The sequence below is a fragment of the Crassostrea angulata genome, chromosome 1 (assembly GCF_025612915.1).
Source record: "Crassostrea angulata isolate pt1a10 chromosome 1, ASM2561291v2, whole genome shotgun sequence".
NCBI classification, from domain to species: Eukaryota; Metazoa; Mollusca; class Bivalvia; order Ostreida; family Ostreidae; genus Magallana; species Magallana angulata.
The window spans coordinates 13,125,135-13,147,691 of record NC_069111.1 but is presented as its reverse complement, the minus strand read 5'-3'; the positions used below and the strand labels follow the sequence as shown (position 1 = coordinate 13,147,691).

Genomic DNA, 22,557 nt, shown 5'->3' with positions numbered 1-22,557 from the left:
TATTAGGGTGATTTCACCATGCATCGGACACCCTTGGATTTTTCCCTTTGATCACGCATCAATTATAGTCCAAATATAAATAAAACTTGTTTTAAAAATGACAGGTTTTCCCCTAGCTTAATTATTGGAGACAAAACAGTGAAACTGTTAAAAATGTAGAAAATAAAGCAACTTAATAAAGTGTTGCACTATTTCACCATGGATCGGACAATATTTACCAAGCATCGGACAGCTATACAGTAGAGATTAAAAATAACATTTTCAGGTTTTACTGCAAAAATACAAAGGTTCGGAAAAATAAATTTATTCAATTGCTATTCAAATTTCTTTTAATGTAAATCATCGAATCTGCAGTCAGGAATTTTTACTAGTGCTTCTGTTTAAAGGACTATTTATCATGAGGGGTTCTTTATCGTGCCAGCTCCTACAGGAACTTTGGATTAAAAAGGCTGTATCTCTAAAACTCGAATTTTAAGTGGTCTGAGGAAAATGTTCGACACAGTGTATCAAATATTTTTTAAATTTTTATTTTACTTCACATTTAAAGTATATCACAAGGAATGGGCACCTACCTTCTTAATTATTAGAAGAAATCATGAATTGAAAACTCTCCGATGCATGGTTAATTTGTGTCCGATCCAAGGTGAAGTGAATATATGGAGCAAAAATGACCTTGACATCAATTCTTCAAATTTCTTAAACTTATTTTAATAAAATTTTGTTTCAAAACTTACTTCTTTCTAATAATTTTAAGTAGGAAGTGCATTTTCAATTATTCACAATCAAATGCACAACATTCAAATAATGCTCTTGCGTAAAATCTTTGTAACTAAATTTTCAATGATGGCGTATTTGACGTCATTTTACGACGCCTATACTGCTATTTTTTGGACAATATGTGACTGTCAAATTCTTAATAATAATAAAGTTCATTAGGTCTAATTCAGGGATATATGAAACACCACATGAGCGCAAGCACATTTATTTGTATATTTTTAACCAAAGTTGTCCGATCCAAGGTAGGTGTCCGATGCATGGTTAACTCACCCTATATATTTCTGAAAAAGATTAGAACAATAAAAAGTTTGAAAACTTACATGTAGTTTCTCCATGTTCTGTTAAAACCCTTTCAACATGTTATTATACTATAGTAGAGTTTTGATAAGTAGAGCAACAAAATATATATTCTAGCTAGTATATATATCTAGATTATCATAATATTATGTAATATGTCACAGTTATGTAGAAAGTCCAGTGCTATTAAACATGCAATCCAATAATTATCTCTCTTATATGATTTGAACATGCAGCATGTTCATATCATATTAGAGAGAGATTATTATTGTAGTATACATGTATTCAAAAATTAATTAATATGATTGAGTAGAGATTAAATCCATGTGATGATATTTCTTTCTTTTTTTTTCATGATAGAGTATGAATTAGTAATACACTTATACGTCTTGGACTTCATTCTTGAAAGACGTGCACACTTGTTTTAAACAATATACGTTATAATTTGCATGTATTTTGTAATGCTGAAGATTCTCTGTACTAGATACTTTAACTTAAACCTGATGTAATGTCTACTAAACAGACTGAAAGATTTTGAAATTGATATACAGTTAATACATGTATATATTAGATAATGAAAGCTAATTTCATTTGATCAATCTACATGTATTAATATAATTATGAGATCAAGACTTGAAGATGGATCCAAGTATGATAGGTGATACATATATCTATAAACATGAGTTTTGTACACATTATACATATTTATTTAATAATATATTTGTTTTTTAGACCCCACCCTACAGAATATTGCATCAGACACCAGCATCAGAGATCAGCTATAGTAAGTACTTTTTAGATAACTGTAAGGATATCTGAAGTAATACTGTTTTCTTTTTGTTTCTTTAATTAAATAAAAGATATGCAAATTTAAAGTTTATTTCCTTTTTCCTGAGCATTATTTGTCCACCATTTCCCCCTAATCATATTGTACACAAAGGATACTGTGTATCGCATTGACTTCATTGTTGTTCAATTAAAAAATAAAACAGGAAGTTAAAAAGCTCCCCAGGATATGAACTTGGTTGGTCACAATATCAATTCATGTGAAGCTCAAAGGGCCCTTCAGAAGATTAAGATCACGTACCAACCAAGTTCATATCCTAGCTGGTGAAATTTTTTAACATTTCTGTTTATTGCTTATATTTACATTTGAAAAAAAAAAACTATGCGAATTTATTAAAGGATAAAAATGTATGGTACGGTAATCATTGTGATGCAATTTAAAAGTTCCCTCAGAAATGAACATTTTTTCCTAGTGTGCATGTATAGGTTCATAGGCAGAAACATACCGGTATTTGCAAAATTTATGTAAATATTTCATTTTGCACATTTTTGGAAGACAGTTATATGTCACATTCAAAGTACAATTAAGGTACTTCTCTGATCCTCCACCTCAAAGCATTTTTTTCATCATAAAAATGTTATTTATCCTTCAAACTTTATAAATAAAATAGATAAAAAGAATTTTTTTGATAGTAATGTTATGTATATTCATGCATTTTATGATGTTATTGCAATTTTGGCCATGATGGATATTATTTAATAATGAAATAAATTTTATATATACAAGCTGAGATCAAATTAGGAAAAAAAATGTTGTATGAATTTTGAACATTGTGTATACCGGGGTATGTTGCATTGTCAGTAACCCACAGTCGGTCTTGTTTCAATACCTCCCGGAAACCCATGGTAGGTCTCGTTTCTCTTACCTCCCAGGAGATAAGAAAAAAAAAGAGACGGACCGTGATCAGTTTCCAACAATGGGTATGTTGTAAAGTGTAATAGAGTCTTTTTTTGTGTAACTCAATAAAGGTGTATCAGTGGCCAATAACAGGGCAGAAATCCATAAAGACTGGGAATGGATAGAGCAGAATATGATGGAGACCCTGGGTATGTATAAATGAGACCTAGCTCTAGAGGTACATGTACTAAGATTTTTGTCACTTTAAACAAATTTTAATAGCATTTAATAGCATTTGAAATATTGTTTTATAATTCTTTCATGAAATTGAAAGCAAAACACTGATTCTCATTGGTACACTGTACATGGTTATTAAAGCAAACGTTTTGATATTCTTAATTAAGTTACAGAACTTATTAAATCTTCAGAATTGGTATATGTGCAATGGGTTGAATCCGATTGAGATTCATTGAAGTTTTTAAAAGTCATTTCACTAATTTTGTTTTCAAAACCAGAAATCTGTATATTTAATTGATCTTGTTGATTTAACTTAAATACAGGTTCCTTTGAAAATGAGGAAGATGCCACAGAATTTGTAAAGTGTAAGATAGAGAGCATGTTCACCCATGAACACAAAACAGGGGAAGGTCAGTGGAATTCTATAATGGTGTCCCTAATTGCCCTGTTTTGATATATACTGTAGAAGCAGAAATATTCGTTGAGGATTTAATTTTGTTATTTTCGTTGGCAGTATAAATCAAATTAAAGTAGAAATTAAATCCATGACAAATATTTAACCCAAGTATTACAGAGTTGATACGTGACACATTTTAGAGATTACGATATGACAAAATCAAATGCGGAAATTTTAAAAAAAATGTTTTTATAATAACGAAATTTTTACCCCAAAAAAATATGTGCTTCTACAGTATATATGAGTAAATTATGTTATCACTTTTATTTTTCATGAATATATAATTATATACATGTACCAACATGCATTTGTACATTCTAAGATTCAATTAATCTTTAAACAGTGGATGAAGAGGTTGAGAACTACAAAACTTCAACCAGAAAATTCATGAAGCTTTTTAATATGCCCAAGGAAGAAAAGCTTGTTAATCGTAAGGCATTATTTGTCACATTTTGTTTTCACTAACTTTTTCTAAGCACATTGATAATGTTGATATTCCAATAAGTTATGATAAATTATTGGTAACCTAAATTTTCCTCAGAATAAATATCTTTTAAACTACAAAATATGATACAAATTTAAGAATCATTACAATCAATACCAAAAGGTGTGCAACAACAATGTTTTTTCTGAGAAGCAGTAAAAACTGTGGGGATCAAAATTGGGAAAAAGAGAAGAATCAACATAATGAAAAGCGAATAGCCGTAGTTTCCTTAAGTCTCAGTAAAATTTTTATCTTCGATTGGTTCTGAATTGATGAGAAGTAGAGCCGGTGTTTGATTTGTCCTGGTTTATCATGGGTAGAGTACTCATGCAGTTTTTGGAAGAACAACATCCCCCGGCAGGGCTGGATGTACCTGAGTGTCAACCATCTGTGTTTCTACTCTTTTCTGATGGGTAAAGAGGCCAAGGTCATCATAAGATGGACAGACATTACGGTAAGTATATACCTCATGGCAGGGTAAGAGAGCTCAAGTTTGTTTGATTGGGATTAAAATTTAATAAATTTTTACATTTTGATAACGAAGGCTCGTAGAATAAATATCCAACACAAAAATGGACGTCAGATCTGTGAGTAGGCTTGTCTTTTAGCTGTCATCAGTATTGCTGTAGATGAAATCGAAAAAGAAGTTTTTTTTTTTATGAATGATTATATTCATGATTGGGTTCATACTGGTTCATGATAGATATGATCAGTATATAATTACAATATGTGGCGAATGAAATACATGTCAAAATTTTTTTCAAATGGTTCAAAATAAATTGATCTGTAAAATTAATCTGCTCTTATCCCAGATATTAGGCTGCATGTAATGATATATGTATCCCTGTTCATTTACTTGCATAGAGTTATCTTTCTTTTCCTAAAAACTGAATGTAACTTCATCATTTATTGTAGAAACTTGAAAAGGGTAACAATATGCTTTTTCCAGAGAGCATAAAGGTATCAACTAGAGAAGGGGAGGTAATTTTATATTAAACAATTAGTTATACATGTGCAACACTCGATTGATAATATTGATGTGTATATAACATACGTGTAAATGAAAAAAATCCATGATGATGGATTAAAAAACTCATATTGATTTTCGTATCATTTAAAATACTTGCCATAGAAATCTTCACATCATATTTTTACAGTTTGTGTTTTCTATGCTTCTGAGAAGTAGTGAAACTTTTAGATTAATGGAGCAGCTGGCAAATATGGCCATGAAGCAGTAAGTGTTTTGAAATGAGATTCATGTTCAAAGCTTAAAATTGTGCTAAATTATAGATACATGTACTTAAATATAAGTTAATTTAATTCTTATTTATTTGTAAAGTTCCTTTTCACATTTAACAACATGTTCTCTATTGTAGGCTGATGCAAGAAGGTGGTTTCGAAGAAGACAAATCTATTGTTGACAGAACTAAGTTAGTTCTCTCTCTCTCTCTCTCTCTCTCTCTCTCTCTCATACAGCCCATTTACCATTAATATAGTCTGTCCCAAGATATTTATGTAAACATTTGGATGATTTTTAATGAAAATACACATACCTGTTAAAGAGGTGAAATTGAAATAGATGAAAGGCAAATATCCAAGATAACTTCATTGACAAATTATCATTTTTGAATCGGAAAAATTCAAAGGAACAAAAACAGATTTCTTATGGAGATTTATAAGGGAAATGTTGAAATCTTCCTCCATTGTTTAGATAATTTGATAAAGATCAATGTAATATTGTTTTATCTTTAAGCAGAGCATTGTGGCTTGATTTTTGTAAAAAAAAAAAAAATATTGTACAGAATTCTATTTGATGGACCTCCATACTGTTTATTGCTTCTGTCATTTACACTATAATATATACTTACCTTGCTTGTTGGAGCAGCATGTCATACTGACACATCTTTTTCTTTATTCTTTATGTTCATAGAATTTAGCTGTCAACATGTTGCTGTAAAAATGTTTTCTCTTTTGTTCAGGAAGCGAACACCAAAGAGGATGTCCTCCATTAAAAGAGACCTTGATGCGAGGGCAAGAAGTGATGCTTTCAGGTTGAGAACTGTTGATCTTACTTTTCTTTGTCAAAGATATTAGATCACCAGATGTGAGACTGTTAATCAGTATGTCTGGTCTTAGTAGCTCAGAGGTTAGGCCCTGGGTTAGAGTTCTGGTAGAGACTAATGACCTTTCAGCACCTGTTTACATTTATTGTTAGAATGTGTGTTCAGTTGTAATAAAGTAATTTTTTTTTCTAGTATTGTTGCGATCTGTGAATTTAATATTCAATACAAACATGTATTGACTTTCAAAACTTCATTTATAAGATCAAGACAATATTGATAATTTTTCCATAAGAGAAAAAATTTCACGTAAAACAATTTAGGTCAATATCTCCTTGTACATTGCACCTCATTTAATGAAAACAAAAATTGTCTAGCCAACTATTTACAAGTAATAAGCTTGACATTTTTTGCCAATCCTGAGTTTGAAAGACTTTTTGTAGGTCAGCCTTCTGTCTCCCCCTAGATGAGAAGTTGGACGGTGACACAGACTGTGTCCTTTGGACGCCCTTCAACAAACAACATGTGTGGGGCCGCCTCTATCTGTCCAGTAACTATATCTGCTTTGCCAGCAGGGTGAGTGGCAACGAAAGTTTTGTCTGTAATGCAGTGACCAGTATGTGCTTGTTTTTGGGGTTACATATGTTTCCACTCTTTTAAAAGCTAATTTTAGTGCAAGTAAGCTTTAAATTTCTGAATACTTGGGTTGGCTAGATATACTTGATAATGGTTGCATAAAAGAAAAAAACAAGCCCATTTTCTTTAGTTAATTTTGTAAAGTAGATTTTTGTTTGTATAGGATTCTAAATTAATTGCAGAATATACATGAAAAGTATTGTATACTTTCTTTAGGGTATCATACGTTACAAGAGAATGTATGGATTATTTAAAGAACCAGGCTTGTGCCACCTCCCCTTACATGTTTAGATAATTCAAAATGCCCGTATTGTCAGAACCTATCTGCCTATATTATCTCCACCCAGATTTTTTTATGATAGATGTGAAGAATAAAACTGCTGTATTTCTATGAAGAAATCCCTGGTATTGATATTTTGGACTGTTTTTACTAGGCAGCTAGCATTTGATTTTCTGGTTTTGTTAAGATAACATTACCAGTTTACAAACTTTGCATTGCAGAGAAATAGAGTCTGCTTTAGATTTTTTTAAAGACATACTATGTTTGCTGACTATACTTGGCCTTTCTTAATTATCAATTTTTCAAAAGTTAAATGCAGTCAAACTTCATTATCTCAAACTAGATGGGACTGTTTAAAAAATAAATTTGAGATATCAAGTTCAACTGTAATAAAGACAGATATATTGTACAAAAACATTATGCAGATTGATACCACATATCCTTGCAAAATACAGACAAGTCTATGCATGTATGTTATTTGATACAGACTCTGTAAGCCCATCAAAAAGCGCATTGAAATATGAATTATGAACACATGCAACCATGCAGCTTAAGGTCATGCAGATGTGACCTATCTTCCATTTTTTCTATTTTTTCCTTTCTCCACAATGTGAAGATTTCCACTTCGTAATTTGATAATTATATTTTTCTGTAATATGATTCTTTTTTTATTTGAATATGAAGTGTTCAATTGAAAATATATAGTATTACATGTACTTTACTTATAAGCATTCAATTGCATTTTGCGTGCTATTTTAAGGAAAATTTGAAATATTCTAGCTCCGAAACGAGCCTGGTAATGTACTCTGAATTTTTGGGAATTAACAGGTTTAAATGTTAATAAGGAATAAATTATCAAGGAAAATTGTATAAAATTGAGGAATGTCTCGTCTGTCCTTAAATAATTTAAATGTGGAATTGTTTTGTTCCTAAGGTTGATATTGTTGAGCAGTCAATGGTTACGTCTCAGAGGCAAGTTCGTAAGCGTAAAGTCAGACGTGAACATCCGATCATAAACAGCCAGGTATCCCCCTATCGCTGAAGCTCTTTATTGCAGGCGCTATTTCTCTCTGGCATGTTTGTTAACCTCAGTCTGAAGACTTAAAGTATTCTGAAGGCTCTCATTAAAACTCGATCCTGTATCTACATGTACCAGTACATACAATAGCTGCATTAGCATTATTGATTTCCTTTTATGTTTTCCTGTTTTGTCAGAGTTTTTTATGTAGTGCCTAAAATATTTGAGTAATCAGATGAAATTGATAGTCTAAGAGACATTGTTAAAGCATACTTGTGCCAGCTTTGTTGGTTTTCTCCTGCCTGAAATTACTTTGTTGCTGCTCATATTGGACATTTCTGATTGTTTGAAGTTCTGCAATTTTGGGATCATGCTTTTCTTATTCTCAACAACACTTTTAATTACTTTTAATTTAATTACAAAACTTTTATTTAAATTCTTTAGACATAAGTATTGTAATAAAAATCAATTCAAACTATTGACACAGTATAGAAGGTACACTGTGTATTGTTATTATATATGCACTTTTATTGGAAAATTATCAAAATCATGATTAAAAAGGAGCAGCTGATCAGGGTTAAGAAATCTATAAGGTTTAAATTGTTATCAAGTATTTTGCTGTTACATATGAATAAGAAGTCGCAGTTGTCATACTTGTTTCTGTATACTTGTTCATTTTATGCAACCCGACTCTTTCTTAATTAGCATGATTTTTTTTTATGATTTTAAGATTATTTTTGAATTACAGCTTTAACTGCCAGCAGAAATGAGTTATGTGTAATATGCTCATGGATTTCTACATTTTTTTATTGGTCCATCAATAAAATTAATAATTATTTAATTTACAGGTGCGTGATCTGGTTACCGTAGTGATACCACTCCGTGAAGTGGTATTGGTGGAAAAAGTAGACAATGCTGCCAGTGGTGAATTGGGAACAGATTCTTTGGTTGTTACCACGAAAGGAAAGGTACATAATACATGTATTCTAATCATACGTGTATATTGTAACATAATTACCAGTAGTCATTTTAATTTTACTTTGGTGCAGAGAAACTTCTGTTCACTGTCCATTGATTAAATTAATATTGCAATATGTGCATTAAAATTTTTTTAAACTGTCTGAACCAACAATGCATGCAGTAATATTCTTATCAAAGAATGCCAGTATGAAGCTTTTATTGTCATGTATACAGTCATACAGTATACAATATTACAGGCCTAGGGGACAACCACATGTAAAAATGTTCTATTTAATAAATATTTTTCAATTTATTTGTTTAAAAAAAAAGCTATTTTCTATCTTTTTTTACAGCATAACTTCATATTCTCACAACTTCCAGTGCGTGAGTTCATCCTGCAAAAACTGTCAGATTTCTTATCCAAAGTAGAAGAGCCCTCAGACAAAAGGTAAAATACCTTACCTGTAATTACTACACACAGGTAAACTTGATGATGGTGAAGTCCCAGAGCCCAGTAGATTTGCTTCATTATATTCATTAATTTGCAATATTTGTGTTTGTAGTAAGCATGTTTTACTGTATATATGTGAAATACATTAATATTCAAAATTGTTAAATGTAAACACATAAAGTATGTGTCACACAGTCATGTTCATTAAAGTTAAGGTGAAGTTTTAAATATGATATTGTTTCAGTATTAGTCTCCATCAATATCCATCAGTATTTCAGTTTAAAGTTGATTGTCAAACCAATGGCATGCAATCATTGACAACTTGAAGGAACAAATTAATTAAATTCTGGCTCAGTAATCATACATGTGGCAACTATTTCACTTGTCATCTTATCCTCTACATGTTTGTTTAATTACAGCCCCTCTAGACAAAACTCTACATGTGAACCGGAATCATCAGCCCCAGGTTTGTACCAAGTTGATTAAGGTAGCTCTATTAACTCAAACATTTGTTACGACAAAAAAGTTACTCCATTACCTTTAGTATCTTTTAATTGAACAATCATGATACACGATACCAATGATCTTTTGCCTGACTATCTGCGATCATGCTATTTATGGAGTTGCACCAGTGTTCGTCAGAACACGCTCCCACAGCTTTGCTAGTTTGCTATTACTGGTATTGAATACAGAACAAGATAGGCAAGGGTTCACAATTTATTATCTGCCAAAACAGAATCAATACACTGATAAATGACATAACTATATGACAAAAACACAAACATGTTCTTTCTTGAGTTATTTGTCTCTAAACTTTGCTACACGTCTGATGAATATTTATGTGATCCGCCATTTGTAATGCCACTGCTCATGAGTGCGGGAAAACCTAGTATTGAAAACACGATGGAAGAACAGTTTGTTTACAAATTAGAATCTCTTTTTCATGTCTTAAATTAGATAATTCTTATATCAGATGATATATGAAGCATAATTATTCCGTTTTCATTGATGTAGAAGGATATAAATTGCTAATTATGTGTAATAAAGATGAAACACGATTTTAGGATCAACAATATGGTAAAATGAGCAAATACCCCCTCTTCCTGAGAGATGCATTTTATTCAAAAATTCCTCTAAACGAAAATTCACTTGTGGTTTATAACTTATAAAGTAGAAACATGGAACACATAGAGCACGTACGAACCTGACTAGCAAACCCCTACGTGCTTCATGCTACATACTTCATGATAAAAACTTAAGTTTAATTTGGCTTTAATTTCTATTCCATCAATCTACAGGGTCTCTGATGACAATCATCCTTTTGTTCCTTTCCTTGTCAGTATGTCTTTTTTTCTGTAATTGCCAAATCCATCAAACTTAATGGAATACCTATCTTTCTCGTCGTCGCCATTGTTGTTGTGATAGACTGAGCGTGGTATCACGTGACTTATTTAAGGCAGGGTTTATTAAAAATATTAATGCTGTATTTATTGTGGACTCCACAATAATTAAAAAATTATTCATTTCTGTATCTTTTTAACCTGATTGGTATAAACTGCATAAGTTATTGTGAAGATCTATCTCTATATAACATAATTAAACAAATTAATCAATCAAATATTTCTTAGCATGAAAATATATGCCACATATACCTTTAAAACAGGATCTACTCTAAATAATTACTAAAATATGTTGTATTTGATACAAAAAGCTGATTTATTATTATTGTTGCTCAGGTGAGTGATGTTGCCCATGGACCTCTTGTTACAATAATTTCAACATTTTTGGAGAGAGAAACGTTTTAGGTCAAAAAATGAAATTTTTTGGAAAAATGTGATAATTTGGTCTATTTCAACAAATTGCCATAGGATCCTACAATAATAATTGATAAGTTTTTAGAAGAATACTCAAGAAATCAGCATATTAGATATACATTTTTTTTAATGTTAAAAAATATTATATTGTAGTTAAATTTTTGCAAAATATCTAGGAATAACTAGACTTCGTTATAACTAAGGTTCCATTAGACTGAAACTGCTTATATTGATGTATTGACCAGTAAATATGAAAATTTATTTGATTTTCTGGCAAGGAAAATTTTTATTAGTTTATTTAATGTCTGACCTTGGATATGAAGAAAAAAAAAACCCTCAAAATTACTGTAAAAAGTGACTAAGTGATTTTTCTGAAGTAGTACATGAAATCATTCCTACAAAATTATAAATTCTCTGAATTTTTTCAACAGATGAAATACAATTCCAGCCAGCTTTGGTGAGTGTATTTCATCGACGGAACTCTGATGAACTGTCAGCAAGAGAAACCATTAAAGAGCACTTATGGAATGTTCACTTCTCGGAGTTTGGCAGGTGAGCTTTAATATCAAATAGTACATGATTTTATTTAGTGTGTTCCTTTTTATTATAAGTCAGAAGATGTATTATAAGATACTGGAGATTTGCAATTGTTATTGGAATTTACCTTCTGCTTGAATATGCATGTACATCCTAATAGTCTTGGCTCTCTACAGAATTGTAGAAATTTTCTAACCAGAACCTTGATATTTTGATGGGGAGAAAGTCATGTTGACTTGCCTTTTGTCTAACACATGACTTTAATTATAGAATGTATAGTTATAGGTAAATAAACTTTTAATCCCTCTTAAATTGAAATGAACTTTGAGTGAACTTTTGTCTGATATGAAAAATTACGCATTTTCAATTAACTTTGAAATGTATTATCAACAATTTTTGTTAATGCTACAAGCTTTATTGTGATTCGATCATTACTTTTCAAGGTTGATTATTATTAATTGTTGTTCAGATGTTCAGCAGTAAACATGGGTTTTACTGTTCCATCTGATACAGCATACCTTGAGTGATAATTATATTGGATAGATATCTATTGTACATTAAATTTTACGATTTGAATAAATATTGCTCGCCAAAATGTGCTAATAACTTGACAAGAATAGCAAATGAGGAGTGCTGCCAGAGAACTCCGGGCCAGAATTAAGTAGGACATTTTTGTTATTACCAGTAGTTTCTTCTTTTGTAGGGGTGTTTGTATGTATCGAACTCACAAGACACAAGAACTGATCCTGCAGGGATTGCCAGAGAAGTTTAGAGGAGAAATATGGATGCTGTTTTCAGGAGCCATAAATGAGGTTAAAAAACAGACCAAGTAACACAGTCATTAACTTATTTTCTCTGTATAATTTTGCCCAGTGCGTCTAAATCGATTTCACATCTTTTGAACAAGCCTTAAATTTTTTTTAACTCTAACATTATGTGATACTAGTACTGTGTAATGAGAAAATTAATTGTAAGTTTTATTTTGGCTTCAATGAAATATTGTTCGTGCCCATAATGTTCTGTAAGTCGTGATCATGATGGTTAGTTTAGGTGATTATCTGAACAATAAAATGCTTTCTTTGGTGGTTCATGCAAATGGGAGGGTAGTAAGCATTGAAGGAAAAAATAAATAATACAGCTCAGGTTAATATTTTTTTGGCAATAGTTGCTAACTTCATAGCCAAATGAACCACTTAAAGAAAGGATTTTGCTCTGAAAATATACATCTACTGTACATTTCTTATTTTACACAAGTGCTTAACTCTGTGTTTCCACCTTTTTGCATCAGATTGCAAGAATATAAAATCACAAAAACCAATTTTTTATCATTGTTTCATTAAGTTTACATCTGTCTGAAAAATAAAAGCGAGATTTTAGAATTTGCGAGATGAACAATTAAGTGAGTATTAATTCCTAGCATTTAATTAGGAATCTACAGTTCTTATGAATCTCTTTTCCTTCATTTAGTATATAAAGGGACGAAATAAGATTACCATAAAGATTACTGTTTATCAGTATGTCAAAAAGAAGACTGTTTTTTTAGATGGCAACTAACAAGGGATATTACAGAAACCTTGTGGAACAGAGTCTTGGGAAGTACACACTAGCTAGTGATGAAATAGAGAGAGATCTCCACAGGTTTGAGTCACTGTATATAAAAATAGAACCATTTTAATAAGAGCTTGGACTTTTGGTAGTTGGTGTCAAACAGCAATTAGACATGTCTATTTCATCGTTGGCCACTCTGCCATGGCTCTTTGAAATCAACAATATTTGTCTGGTTTTTGAGCTAAGATTACACAATCGGTGTATATATTTGTATTGAAACCAGCGTCATTTTCAACTTGTTTTGATGCAAGAAATAGATAGTTATGGCCTACTGAAAGTCCAAGGCCTTAAAATTGTTATTATCTATTTCAAGTTATGTCCCACTGAAAGTCCAAGGCCTTGTTAAAATGGTTCTATGTTAGGAGAACTAATGCTTAATATATATATATAGTCTTTGATCAGTTTAGGAGAGCATTTTTATTGGGTTTTTTTTCAAGAGAGATTCTTTTGTTATATAAATTTTCTGTTTTCTTACTTACAGATTAAAGTGTCTTTGTTTATTGCAGGTCTCTCCCAGAACATCCAGCTTTTCAGTCCGACCTTGGAATAAGCGCTCTGAGGCGAGTGTTAACAGCGTACGCCTGGAGAAATCCCACAATAGGTATATATTGTTTATTATGTTGCTTTATAAACTTTGGATTTATTGGAATGCCAAATAAGATTCTAGCATTTATTGTACAAAATAATAATTTCATACTGAAGCTACTAAAGATTGTTGTGACCATCTGATGATTAGGTGTTAATTGTCGCAATTAATCTAAAGGAAAAGGATGACAGTGTTACATCATGATGGCCAGTCTGTATGTTATTTCCCAGGTTACTGTAGGTTGCTTTTAGGCTATAAAAATCATGACCGTTGTGTTATTATATCACACAAAATAAAGTTACCAAGTGCAGCTCCTCTTAAACCGCTACACAGAATGTTATGAAACTTTGTTGGTATTTAGGACACAATGTGTAGATGTGCACATAACCGGGAAATTCTGACAACATTATTTTACTTTGATTTTCAGACCTTTTGAACTTACAATTTAGGCCATAAATTGAATACACCCAAGTACCGGTAGTAGTATTGAACAGTTTGTAAGCAAATTACCTGAAACTACTGCATAGAATTTTGTAAAACTTTGAGGGTATTTAGGACACTATATGTGTAAATGTGCATATTTTCAGGAAATTTTGATTCCATTATTTTTTCTGGAATCTCGGCTCTTTTGATCTTACAATTTTGGTCCCATATTGATTATAGTAATGAACAGTTTGTAAGTGCATTTCCTCTTAAACTTTACGTAGCATGGAATTTAAAGAAACTTTGTTTGAATTTAGGACACAATGTGTAGATGTGCATATTACCAGGAAAATTGCTTTTGGTAACAATAAGGCATTGATCATTGTAACCATTGTTTTGTTTATTTACTGTAGGTTACTGTTGGGCCATATACATTGTGACCAGTGTGTTGTTTATTTACTATATAGCTTACTGTCAGGCTATGAACATCGTGACCAGTGTGTTGTTTTTTTTACTGTACGTTACTGTCAGGCTATGAACATCGTGACCAGTGTGTTGTTTTTTTTACTGTAGCTTACTGTCAGGCTATGAACATCGTGACCAGTGTGTTGTTTTTTTTACTGTACGTTACTGTCAGGCTATGAACATCATGACCAGTGTGTTGTTTTTTTTACTGTTGCTTACTGTCAGGCTATGAACATCGTGACCAGTGTGTTGTTCTTTTTTCTGTAGGTTACTGTCAGGCTATGAACATCGTGACCAGTGTGTTGTTGCTGTACGTTAGTGAAGAGGAGGCCTTCTGGTTGTTGACGTCTATTTGTGAGCGCCTTCTCCCCGACTACTACAACACCAAGGTAGTCGGGGCATTGATTGACCAAAGTAAGAGAAATTAAGGAGTAGCTTATCTGCTTTGCACTTTTAAGCAAGCCAGTGTTTTTTTTTTAAATAATCAATATACCTGTCTGTTACAGTAATTTAGTTTTAATAAATAAACTACTGTAGAAGCACATATTTTCGTTGGGTCAAAATTTCTTTGTTTTTAAACCAAATAAAATTTTGTTGGCATTTAATTTCTTCATATCATAATCTCTTCGTATTCATAAATTATACTTGGGTAAAATTTCATCATGGAATTAATTTTGTGATATATATACTGCCAATGAAAATAACAAAAATAACGAAATTTAATCCTCAAAGAATATATAATATTATTATCAGCTTCTACAGTAGTTATCCCCTCGCGCAACAAGATAGCATTGCTGCTATGCGTGTGTGTATGTGTGTGTGTGTATTCAGCTTGGAAGCAAGTTTAAAAGAAAACCCTTGCATGGATATTTATCAAACTTTGTACACTTATTTGGCATGGTAAAAGGACAAACCCTGTTAATTTTCAAGTCAATTAGTTCAGTACTTTTTAATATATCATTAAAATAACACAGTTTTAAACAAATTTTATGTACAACTTGACAAAAAATACTTCCACTTCTCTTCTGTGAAACCAAAGTGAAAGTATGCAGTTCAAATCAACAATGTGATATTTTTTTGGATTTAGATCTAGTACAGGTAAAGAAAAAGTATTGTAGTTTTTGTTGTCAGAAGTAATGGAAAGTTAGTAGAATGTGGTCTTTTCATTTACATATACATAACTAATGTTATATATTCCTCAATAATGCATCCCCCACACAATAACTCATGTCGCGAGGGGATGCTACGCTTAGTGGTGCCCTTGTTAAATTCAGTGCCAACATCTTGTTTGGTTGTAGATGTGTTTAAGGACCTGATTAATGAAAATCTGCCTGCCCTCCACCAGAAGCTTGAGGACCTAGGGCTCCTCAGCATGATCTCTCTGTCCTGGTTCCTCACTATATTCCTCAGGTATAGTGTTATTATTAATAATGTAAATTTCACGCCCATGGCTTTATTATAAGTTAGAGGATTTCCTCACTCCATGCAAACCTTTCATGTTTGACAAATAAGAAACAATAGTTATTCCAATTCTGTCTTCATTTTATTTAGTGTGATGCCATTTAACTGTGCTGTCAGCATAATGGACTGTTTTTTCTATGATGGCGCCAGGGTATGTGCATGTTTTTATTTTATATTGTTGATGAAGTAATTTTTTCTATCAGGCAAATTCTCTTGGTCTTTATAGGTACATGTATTGTTATATTTCTCACTTACTGTACAAATATGTATGTATATGACAATCACATTATTTAAGATTATTGCATATTTACATACTACACATAGGCGTCGGAACCGGGGGGGCTAGGGGGGGCTTAGCCCCCCCACTTTTTTTGCAAAGTTATACCTAACCATTAGAAACATAGCATGATAGAGGGTTCAGCCCCCCCACTTTTTCTCGCAGGAAAGACTATTGTTCCTAAATTTACCTTGAAAGATTGAGAGGTTAGATTCAGAAGCATACTAGCCCCCCCCCCCCCCCCCCCCCCCCCCCAACGGATTAGGAATTTCATGATTTTGGAGAAAAAAAATTTGGGTAAGTAAAATTTTTTTTGGAAGTATAGTATACTCCCCCCCCCCCCCCCCCCCCCCCCACGGATTAGGATTTCCATGATTTTGGGAATTACTTTTTTCTCAATATTTCTGAGGATTAGTCTAGCCCCCCCACTTTCAATTTGCTTCCGACGCCTATGCTACAATGTACTATACTCTATCATATCTGTTCATCTATCCATATATACTGTTCATGTCCAATAAAGATGTACACTAAAGTGTAGGTGCTACTCGAGAGCTTAAAGACCAAGAAAATAAGCACCACCTTCAAATACACCTATTCAGTGTACCCCTGTCAATCAACTGAATTGAGGCCCCAGATTGGATGTTAGAAAATGATTGACATTTGTTTACTCGTCCTGTGTATACCATGTCTAGCATTTGCGGTGATCGTGCAATTAACTTTTGTCTTTTGACGTTAAAACCGTGACGTTGAAATGCCATGTCTTTTAGCACTATGACAAAAAGGAAGAAAAGTTTGACAAAGATTAATTTTTCTGCTCTTAAAAATTGAAAGATATGAATTAAAAATTTACTCGTACTTGGTTTATGTACCACACCAAAGGTGGCAGGGGACAGTTTTTTTAATACAATTCATTGTAGCCAAGGGATGCATGTCTTCGGAACTCTGTAACTAGAATTTCCTCAGTTCCCATTCAGCACAAATACCTTTAATTCACTCTTTATAAGGCCAATCACCAATTTCTGAAGAAAATTACTAATCAAAACCTGTAAAATTCCCTACATACTGATTTTTATGAGATTTTGACCCTTTCATATTTTGCTAATTTTTCATGATTTTTCAGCTTTTTAGACCTCCCCCAGCTAATTCCCTGCAGAGGGTTGACCTTCCCTACTGCGTGCATGTTGCACTATCACATGTCACAAACTTACCGGTGTATAGTTTTCAATGTCCCATCCACCTACTTTTCGTGTTATTTTACCTCCCGTCTGTAACTTGCAATTTCACTGTGTAAAGTCGGCACAACAGTCATAGCCGCAGGTTTCGCATTTTACTTCTGATTCTCATGTACCTAACATAAGGGGCCTACATATTGCATATCAATTTCAACAAGAGACACCCCTCTAACTAATGATAATCATTAAAAATCATTTCATGAATTTTAGCAACACTCATAAGCCTTCAAGTACAGCAACTCTCAATTTTACAAAAATATTGACGGGTACTTTATTCGAAACTGTCCCTTGCTACACAGCTAATTGTGCCACATACGTTTCACATATGTTTGAACTTAACACACGTACAACATACGTTAAACATACGTTACACACATGTGTCAAGTCTAACCGTACGTTACACATATGTTGAGAAACCCATGGTTAACATACGTGTGATAACATACGTTCAACATCACATATGTTTAACATACGTTAGATTTTACATATGTTAAACATATGTGAACCATATGTTTTACATATGTAGATCTCAACCACATGTTACACATATGTTAATAAACACATGGTTAACATGAGTTCTAAAAACCATGTTACACGTGCGTTAATAATATATATGTTTTACATATGTGTGAACTGAAGGCATGCATTTGAATAACTTTACATTAAAATTATCTGCATGCGCGGATCTAAGGGGCGGGGGGGGGGGGGGGGGGTCGGAGGGATCCCAACTTCCCCCACCGGAAAATGGAAGTTAATGAAATTTACACAGTAAAATTATCGCAAATATGCTTCGGACCCCCCCCCCCCCCCCGGGCAAACACAGTTATCCTTCGGAACCCCCCCCCCCCCCGGGAAAAAAAATTCTGGATCCGCGCATGATCTGCATGTACATGTCTGATGCTGCTTTATCACTCATGTCTTTGAAATGAATGCATGTGAACATGTGTGAAGAAAAGCCTTGCTACTGTGCGTGTTTATTGGTTTAACTTTGCATAAATAAAGTTGTTTCATTAACAGAAGCCACGTGTCTTCTTAAAATTAATTCGATAACGAATCCGGAATTAATACGAAATCGGTTTTAGTTTTGTCGATGACAAAATATACGTCACATTTTTACGTCACGGAGGCAGAAGATCGAACTGCAGGATGGATTTAGCAGAGGTAATGTTTGTCAAGTATTCGTTTTTATTTACTTGCATTTGAAAATTATATCGTACAATTACCGATGTCAAAAGAGTAAACATGTAGCACGGAGCTGTAACTGTGTTCTCCGGGAAAATTCGGGTTGAATTAATGACGATAAAAATGATGTTTCCCCAGAGAGCTACAACTAAGCAGCTATTTGGTTTAGTTAATATAGAAGAACCAATACTTATTAAAACCCATAAAATATATGTCGATCTTGGATAAGACGCATTTAAAAACTGAAATATTTGAAAGTAGAGAAAAACTAGAGCAAAGCCTATGTGAAGAAACGAGTAGGTCTTCCATTGCAACTATTAAGTGAAATAATTATTGAATTGCCTCTATTAAGTTGTATTCTTATTGCATGGTAATTGAAATTTTTTTATAGGCATGCATTGGCTGCTTGACATATCCCTGGAAGAGGACACCAACTAGCTAACACAGTCAATGACAGATGTCTCTTTGAATTGATAAAATCATAATGTAAGTACACATACCATTGCATTTCACAATTTAAACATTTTTTAAGGGTCATCAACACCACTGGGAAATTTTTTCTCAATAACTCAAAGGTATGGATTTCTATGACATACTTCATTAAAAGTAGAAGTCACTGAGTGTTCAGGATCATTAATGATAATCTGTTGCATGACACCTGTGAACATGTACATTTGTATTTCTTAGTAAGTAAGTGTAAAATTTTGATATATCTATTTATCTAATGCATGTATTATATTTTGTAGCAAATGGATATAATACTGAAGTTTCAAAGATCTGTTTTGATGTAGCCTGAAGATTTTGTAATGAATGATCCAGGATCCAAAAGTTCTTCGCAGGAGTTCAAAGACAGTTGCAATGTGGTTGCTAATTTAGTGACAGATTAAGGTAATTCAATTTAGATAAGGATAAGGATTAATACAGACATGTATCCAGTCACCCCCAACCCAATATCCCCCTATTTTTTTTGTTGTTGCAGCAAAGATTTTCCTTAAATTTTCATATAAAAAGTGAATTATCAAGGAGTTGCCCCCCCCCCCCCCCCAATGCATGCACACACACACACACACACACTTTTCTGGGGGCTATGTGAAACTATGTGTAAGTGTACTTTAGAATATCATTTCACCCAAATGATTCAAGCTTATTTGCATAAAAAATATTTACCTGTATACGTTGTTTTCCGCTTACATGTATAAATTATATTTTTTATCGTGTATTTAAAACTCTAATGATTGTATGTACTTAAGTTTGTATTAATATTTTAGAAAGAAGTTCAAACAAGCATTGTCATGGGAAAACATGAAAAAATAAGAAGTTGGAGGTGGACAAAAATCAGGATGAATATACTAGAGGTAAAAATTATTTTGTCAAATTAATACTTGTGATTGACCTTCTATTTTGCCCCCCCCCCTCTCTCTCTCTCTCTCTCTCTCTGAGAGCTTGCAAATAAAAGAAAAAATTATTAACAATTGTAAACTTTCTTCATGTTGTATTTGCAATAAAATCTAAATGGATCCTGTTATTCTTTAACAATATTGTTGAATAAAAAAGCAACCGAGGCATTTGCAAATTTTACTTTATCATAAAATGAAATTTAATGTAAAATTCTTTGTTTTTTTTTTTCCAGAAACTATTAAAGCACAGAAGAATGACAACAATATAAATCTAAATGTAATCATTCAAGGAATTAAATTCATTTTTAATCTCGAAACTGTCTTTTTTCTGTAACTCTAGCTTTAGATTAACAAGAAGCTGGAAATACAAAATGAATGTTTCCAAAGATCCACTGAAGTAACTGAGTAATCAATCGAAGTGATTCAAGCAGCAAGATGAAGTATATCAAGAATGAACTGAAAAATTGAAAATATTCAAGTAATTTAATTTTAAGCAATTTACATGCGATATGTATGTAATTCATGTGAAAAACGTGCATTGGATCCACATACGTAAAACATATGGAATGTATCACGTATGTCTAACACACGTGTAACATACGTTTCACATATGTTCATTAACGTACGTTAAACACACGTGGTACTTAAATCACGTTAAACGTACGTGAGGTCACATACGTATCACACACGTTTAACGTATGTAAAACATATGTGGCACATTTTGCTGTGTACCTTTAACATACACTAACATTCTCTGAAAAGTCATCTTGTCTTAATATTAAAAAGCTTATGCTATTCTGGAAAAAAGTACACCACATTTTGCCAATTCCACTTGAGGTTTAAGAAAAATATGGCCATTTAAGTGAACCCACCATTTCCAGTTTCCTCTATTTAACACAGATTCACAGGGCTCTCCATAAATAAAGCATCTTTACCTAATCTTTTAGAGGTCAACTGTTGTTCAACCTCCTTAAATAAGAAACCTTATTCAATACTGCATACATCTGCTTGATATTATCATGATAAAAGCATCACATCACTTAGAAATCCCTTTACATGTATACCCTCCCCCTATCTTTTGATTTTCACATGAAGCATTAGTTTGAACACTTTAACCTAATATTATGAAACTTGTGGCAGTTTCCTTGAGTCATTTCTTACACATAATTAAAAACAACCATCACTGGTATTTAAAATTGATCTTTCTTGGTAAATGGATAATTTGTAGCATTTTTATTCACAAAAAGTCATGTTGCCCTACATGTGATTTCTTGTTTTCATGAAAAACTAAGCCTATAATCATATTTAGTGGATATCTTATATAATCTGGTTTCTAGTCTCCTTTTACCTTTGCTAAATTAGTAAGACCAACAAGTGTGATGTGTGCGTTTAATTAAAATGAAATTCAAACACACCCGGGTACCTGGGGACGGCTGGGAATTCCATGAAAAATGTTCAAATTTTACATTTTTTTCAACATTTTTGATGCATATATACAATAAAAGGGTAAAAATATGTTGTTTTTTGTTCATTTCAAGAGTAATTATCATAGCAGATGTTATTTCAAGGTCAAATGTACATTTACATATTCTACATGTAATGGTAATGGAGTCCATTGGAAAGAAGGGGTGGCTTTTTCAATTCTGTAAATACATCTAAAATACCATTTTTTGATAGGAAGGAGCAAAAACTTGAGTTTTTTGACATATTGTATACTTTGATAACTGCATTTGTCTACATGTAAAGTTCATTTGAAATAAAAATATGCTGTTTTAAAAAAAGTGGGTGATATGTCAGGTGGATTAATGTTATTTCATAAAATCAGACAGCAAAATGGCTGCAAATTCATAAATTCAATGATTTAATTGATAAAAACTGTTTTAAAGTATTTATTCTTATCCCAGTAATTAACTTAAGCCTATTAATTGTCATCAGGATAGAAAATGCCTACTCTCTAAGCCAATTTACTCTAGTGGTGGTCATTCTACACATTTAAGAGGGAGTTACTCCCCTTGAATATTTTAGCTAATAAATCATGTCATGACATCTATAGCCAAGAAAATCATCCATTTACACAAAATGTATTACTTATGGTACAAAATCCACTCAAAATTACACTCAAAGGAGAAATATGAAAATACCATGTAGTCTTGAAGGTGGCAGGGGACAGTTTTTTTGATACAATTCATTGTAGCCAAGGGATGCATGTCTTCGGAACTCTGTAACTAGAATTT

At 32.5% G+C, this 22,557-nt stretch overlaps 1 protein-coding gene and 1 long non-coding RNA gene across 4 annotated transcripts in view; both read left to right on the top strand.

The window, feature by feature from the left end:
• LOC128175992 (TBC1 domain family member 9-like) overlaps positions 1 to 22,557 on the top strand; it is a 45,056-nt gene that overhangs the window by 4,457 nt on the left and 18,042 nt on the right. For 2 of the 3 annotated variants that reach the window (XM_052841950.1, XM_052841941.1), the window contains exons 3-23: positions 1,807 to 1,858; positions 2,890 to 2,967; positions 3,319 to 3,405; positions 3,796 to 3,882; positions 4,257 to 4,390; positions 4,852 to 4,917; positions 5,094 to 5,170; positions 5,313 to 5,366; positions 5,916 to 5,987; positions 6,440 to 6,572; positions 7,847 to 7,936; positions 8,779 to 8,898; positions 9,244 to 9,338; positions 9,761 to 9,807; positions 11,587 to 11,707; positions 12,396 to 12,504; positions 13,236 to 13,330; positions 13,807 to 13,901; positions 15,042 to 15,188; positions 16,073 to 16,184; positions 16,326 to 16,386. In XM_052841950.1, the coding sequence (XP_052697910.1) occupies positions 1,807 to 1,858; positions 2,890 to 2,967; positions 3,319 to 3,405; positions 3,796 to 3,882; positions 4,257 to 4,390; positions 4,852 to 4,917; positions 5,094 to 5,170; positions 5,313 to 5,366; positions 5,916 to 5,987; positions 6,440 to 6,572; positions 7,847 to 7,936; positions 8,779 to 8,898; positions 9,244 to 9,338; positions 9,761 to 9,807; positions 11,587 to 11,707; positions 12,396 to 12,504; positions 13,236 to 13,330; positions 13,807 to 13,901; positions 15,042 to 15,188; positions 16,073 to 16,184; positions 16,326 to 16,386 (1,932 nt within the window). The remainder of the gene's footprint in view (positions 1 to 1,806; positions 1,859 to 2,889; positions 2,968 to 3,318; positions 3,406 to 3,795; positions 3,883 to 4,256; positions 4,391 to 4,851; positions 4,918 to 5,093; positions 5,171 to 5,312; positions 5,367 to 5,915; positions 5,988 to 6,439; positions 6,573 to 7,846; positions 7,937 to 8,778; positions 8,899 to 9,243; positions 9,339 to 9,760; positions 9,808 to 11,586; positions 11,708 to 12,395; positions 12,505 to 13,235; positions 13,331 to 13,806; positions 13,902 to 15,041; positions 15,189 to 16,072; positions 16,185 to 16,325; positions 16,387 to 22,557) is intronic. The other variant, XM_052841958.1, reaches the window with a different exon arrangement.
• On the top strand, positions 18,692 to 20,712 carry LOC128176017 (uncharacterized). The gene is made up of 5 exons (XR_008242743.1): positions 18,692 to 18,905; positions 19,318 to 19,412; positions 19,673 to 19,814; positions 20,195 to 20,281; positions 20,557 to 20,712. It is a non-coding gene; the product is annotated as an uncharacterized LOC128176017 (long non-coding RNA).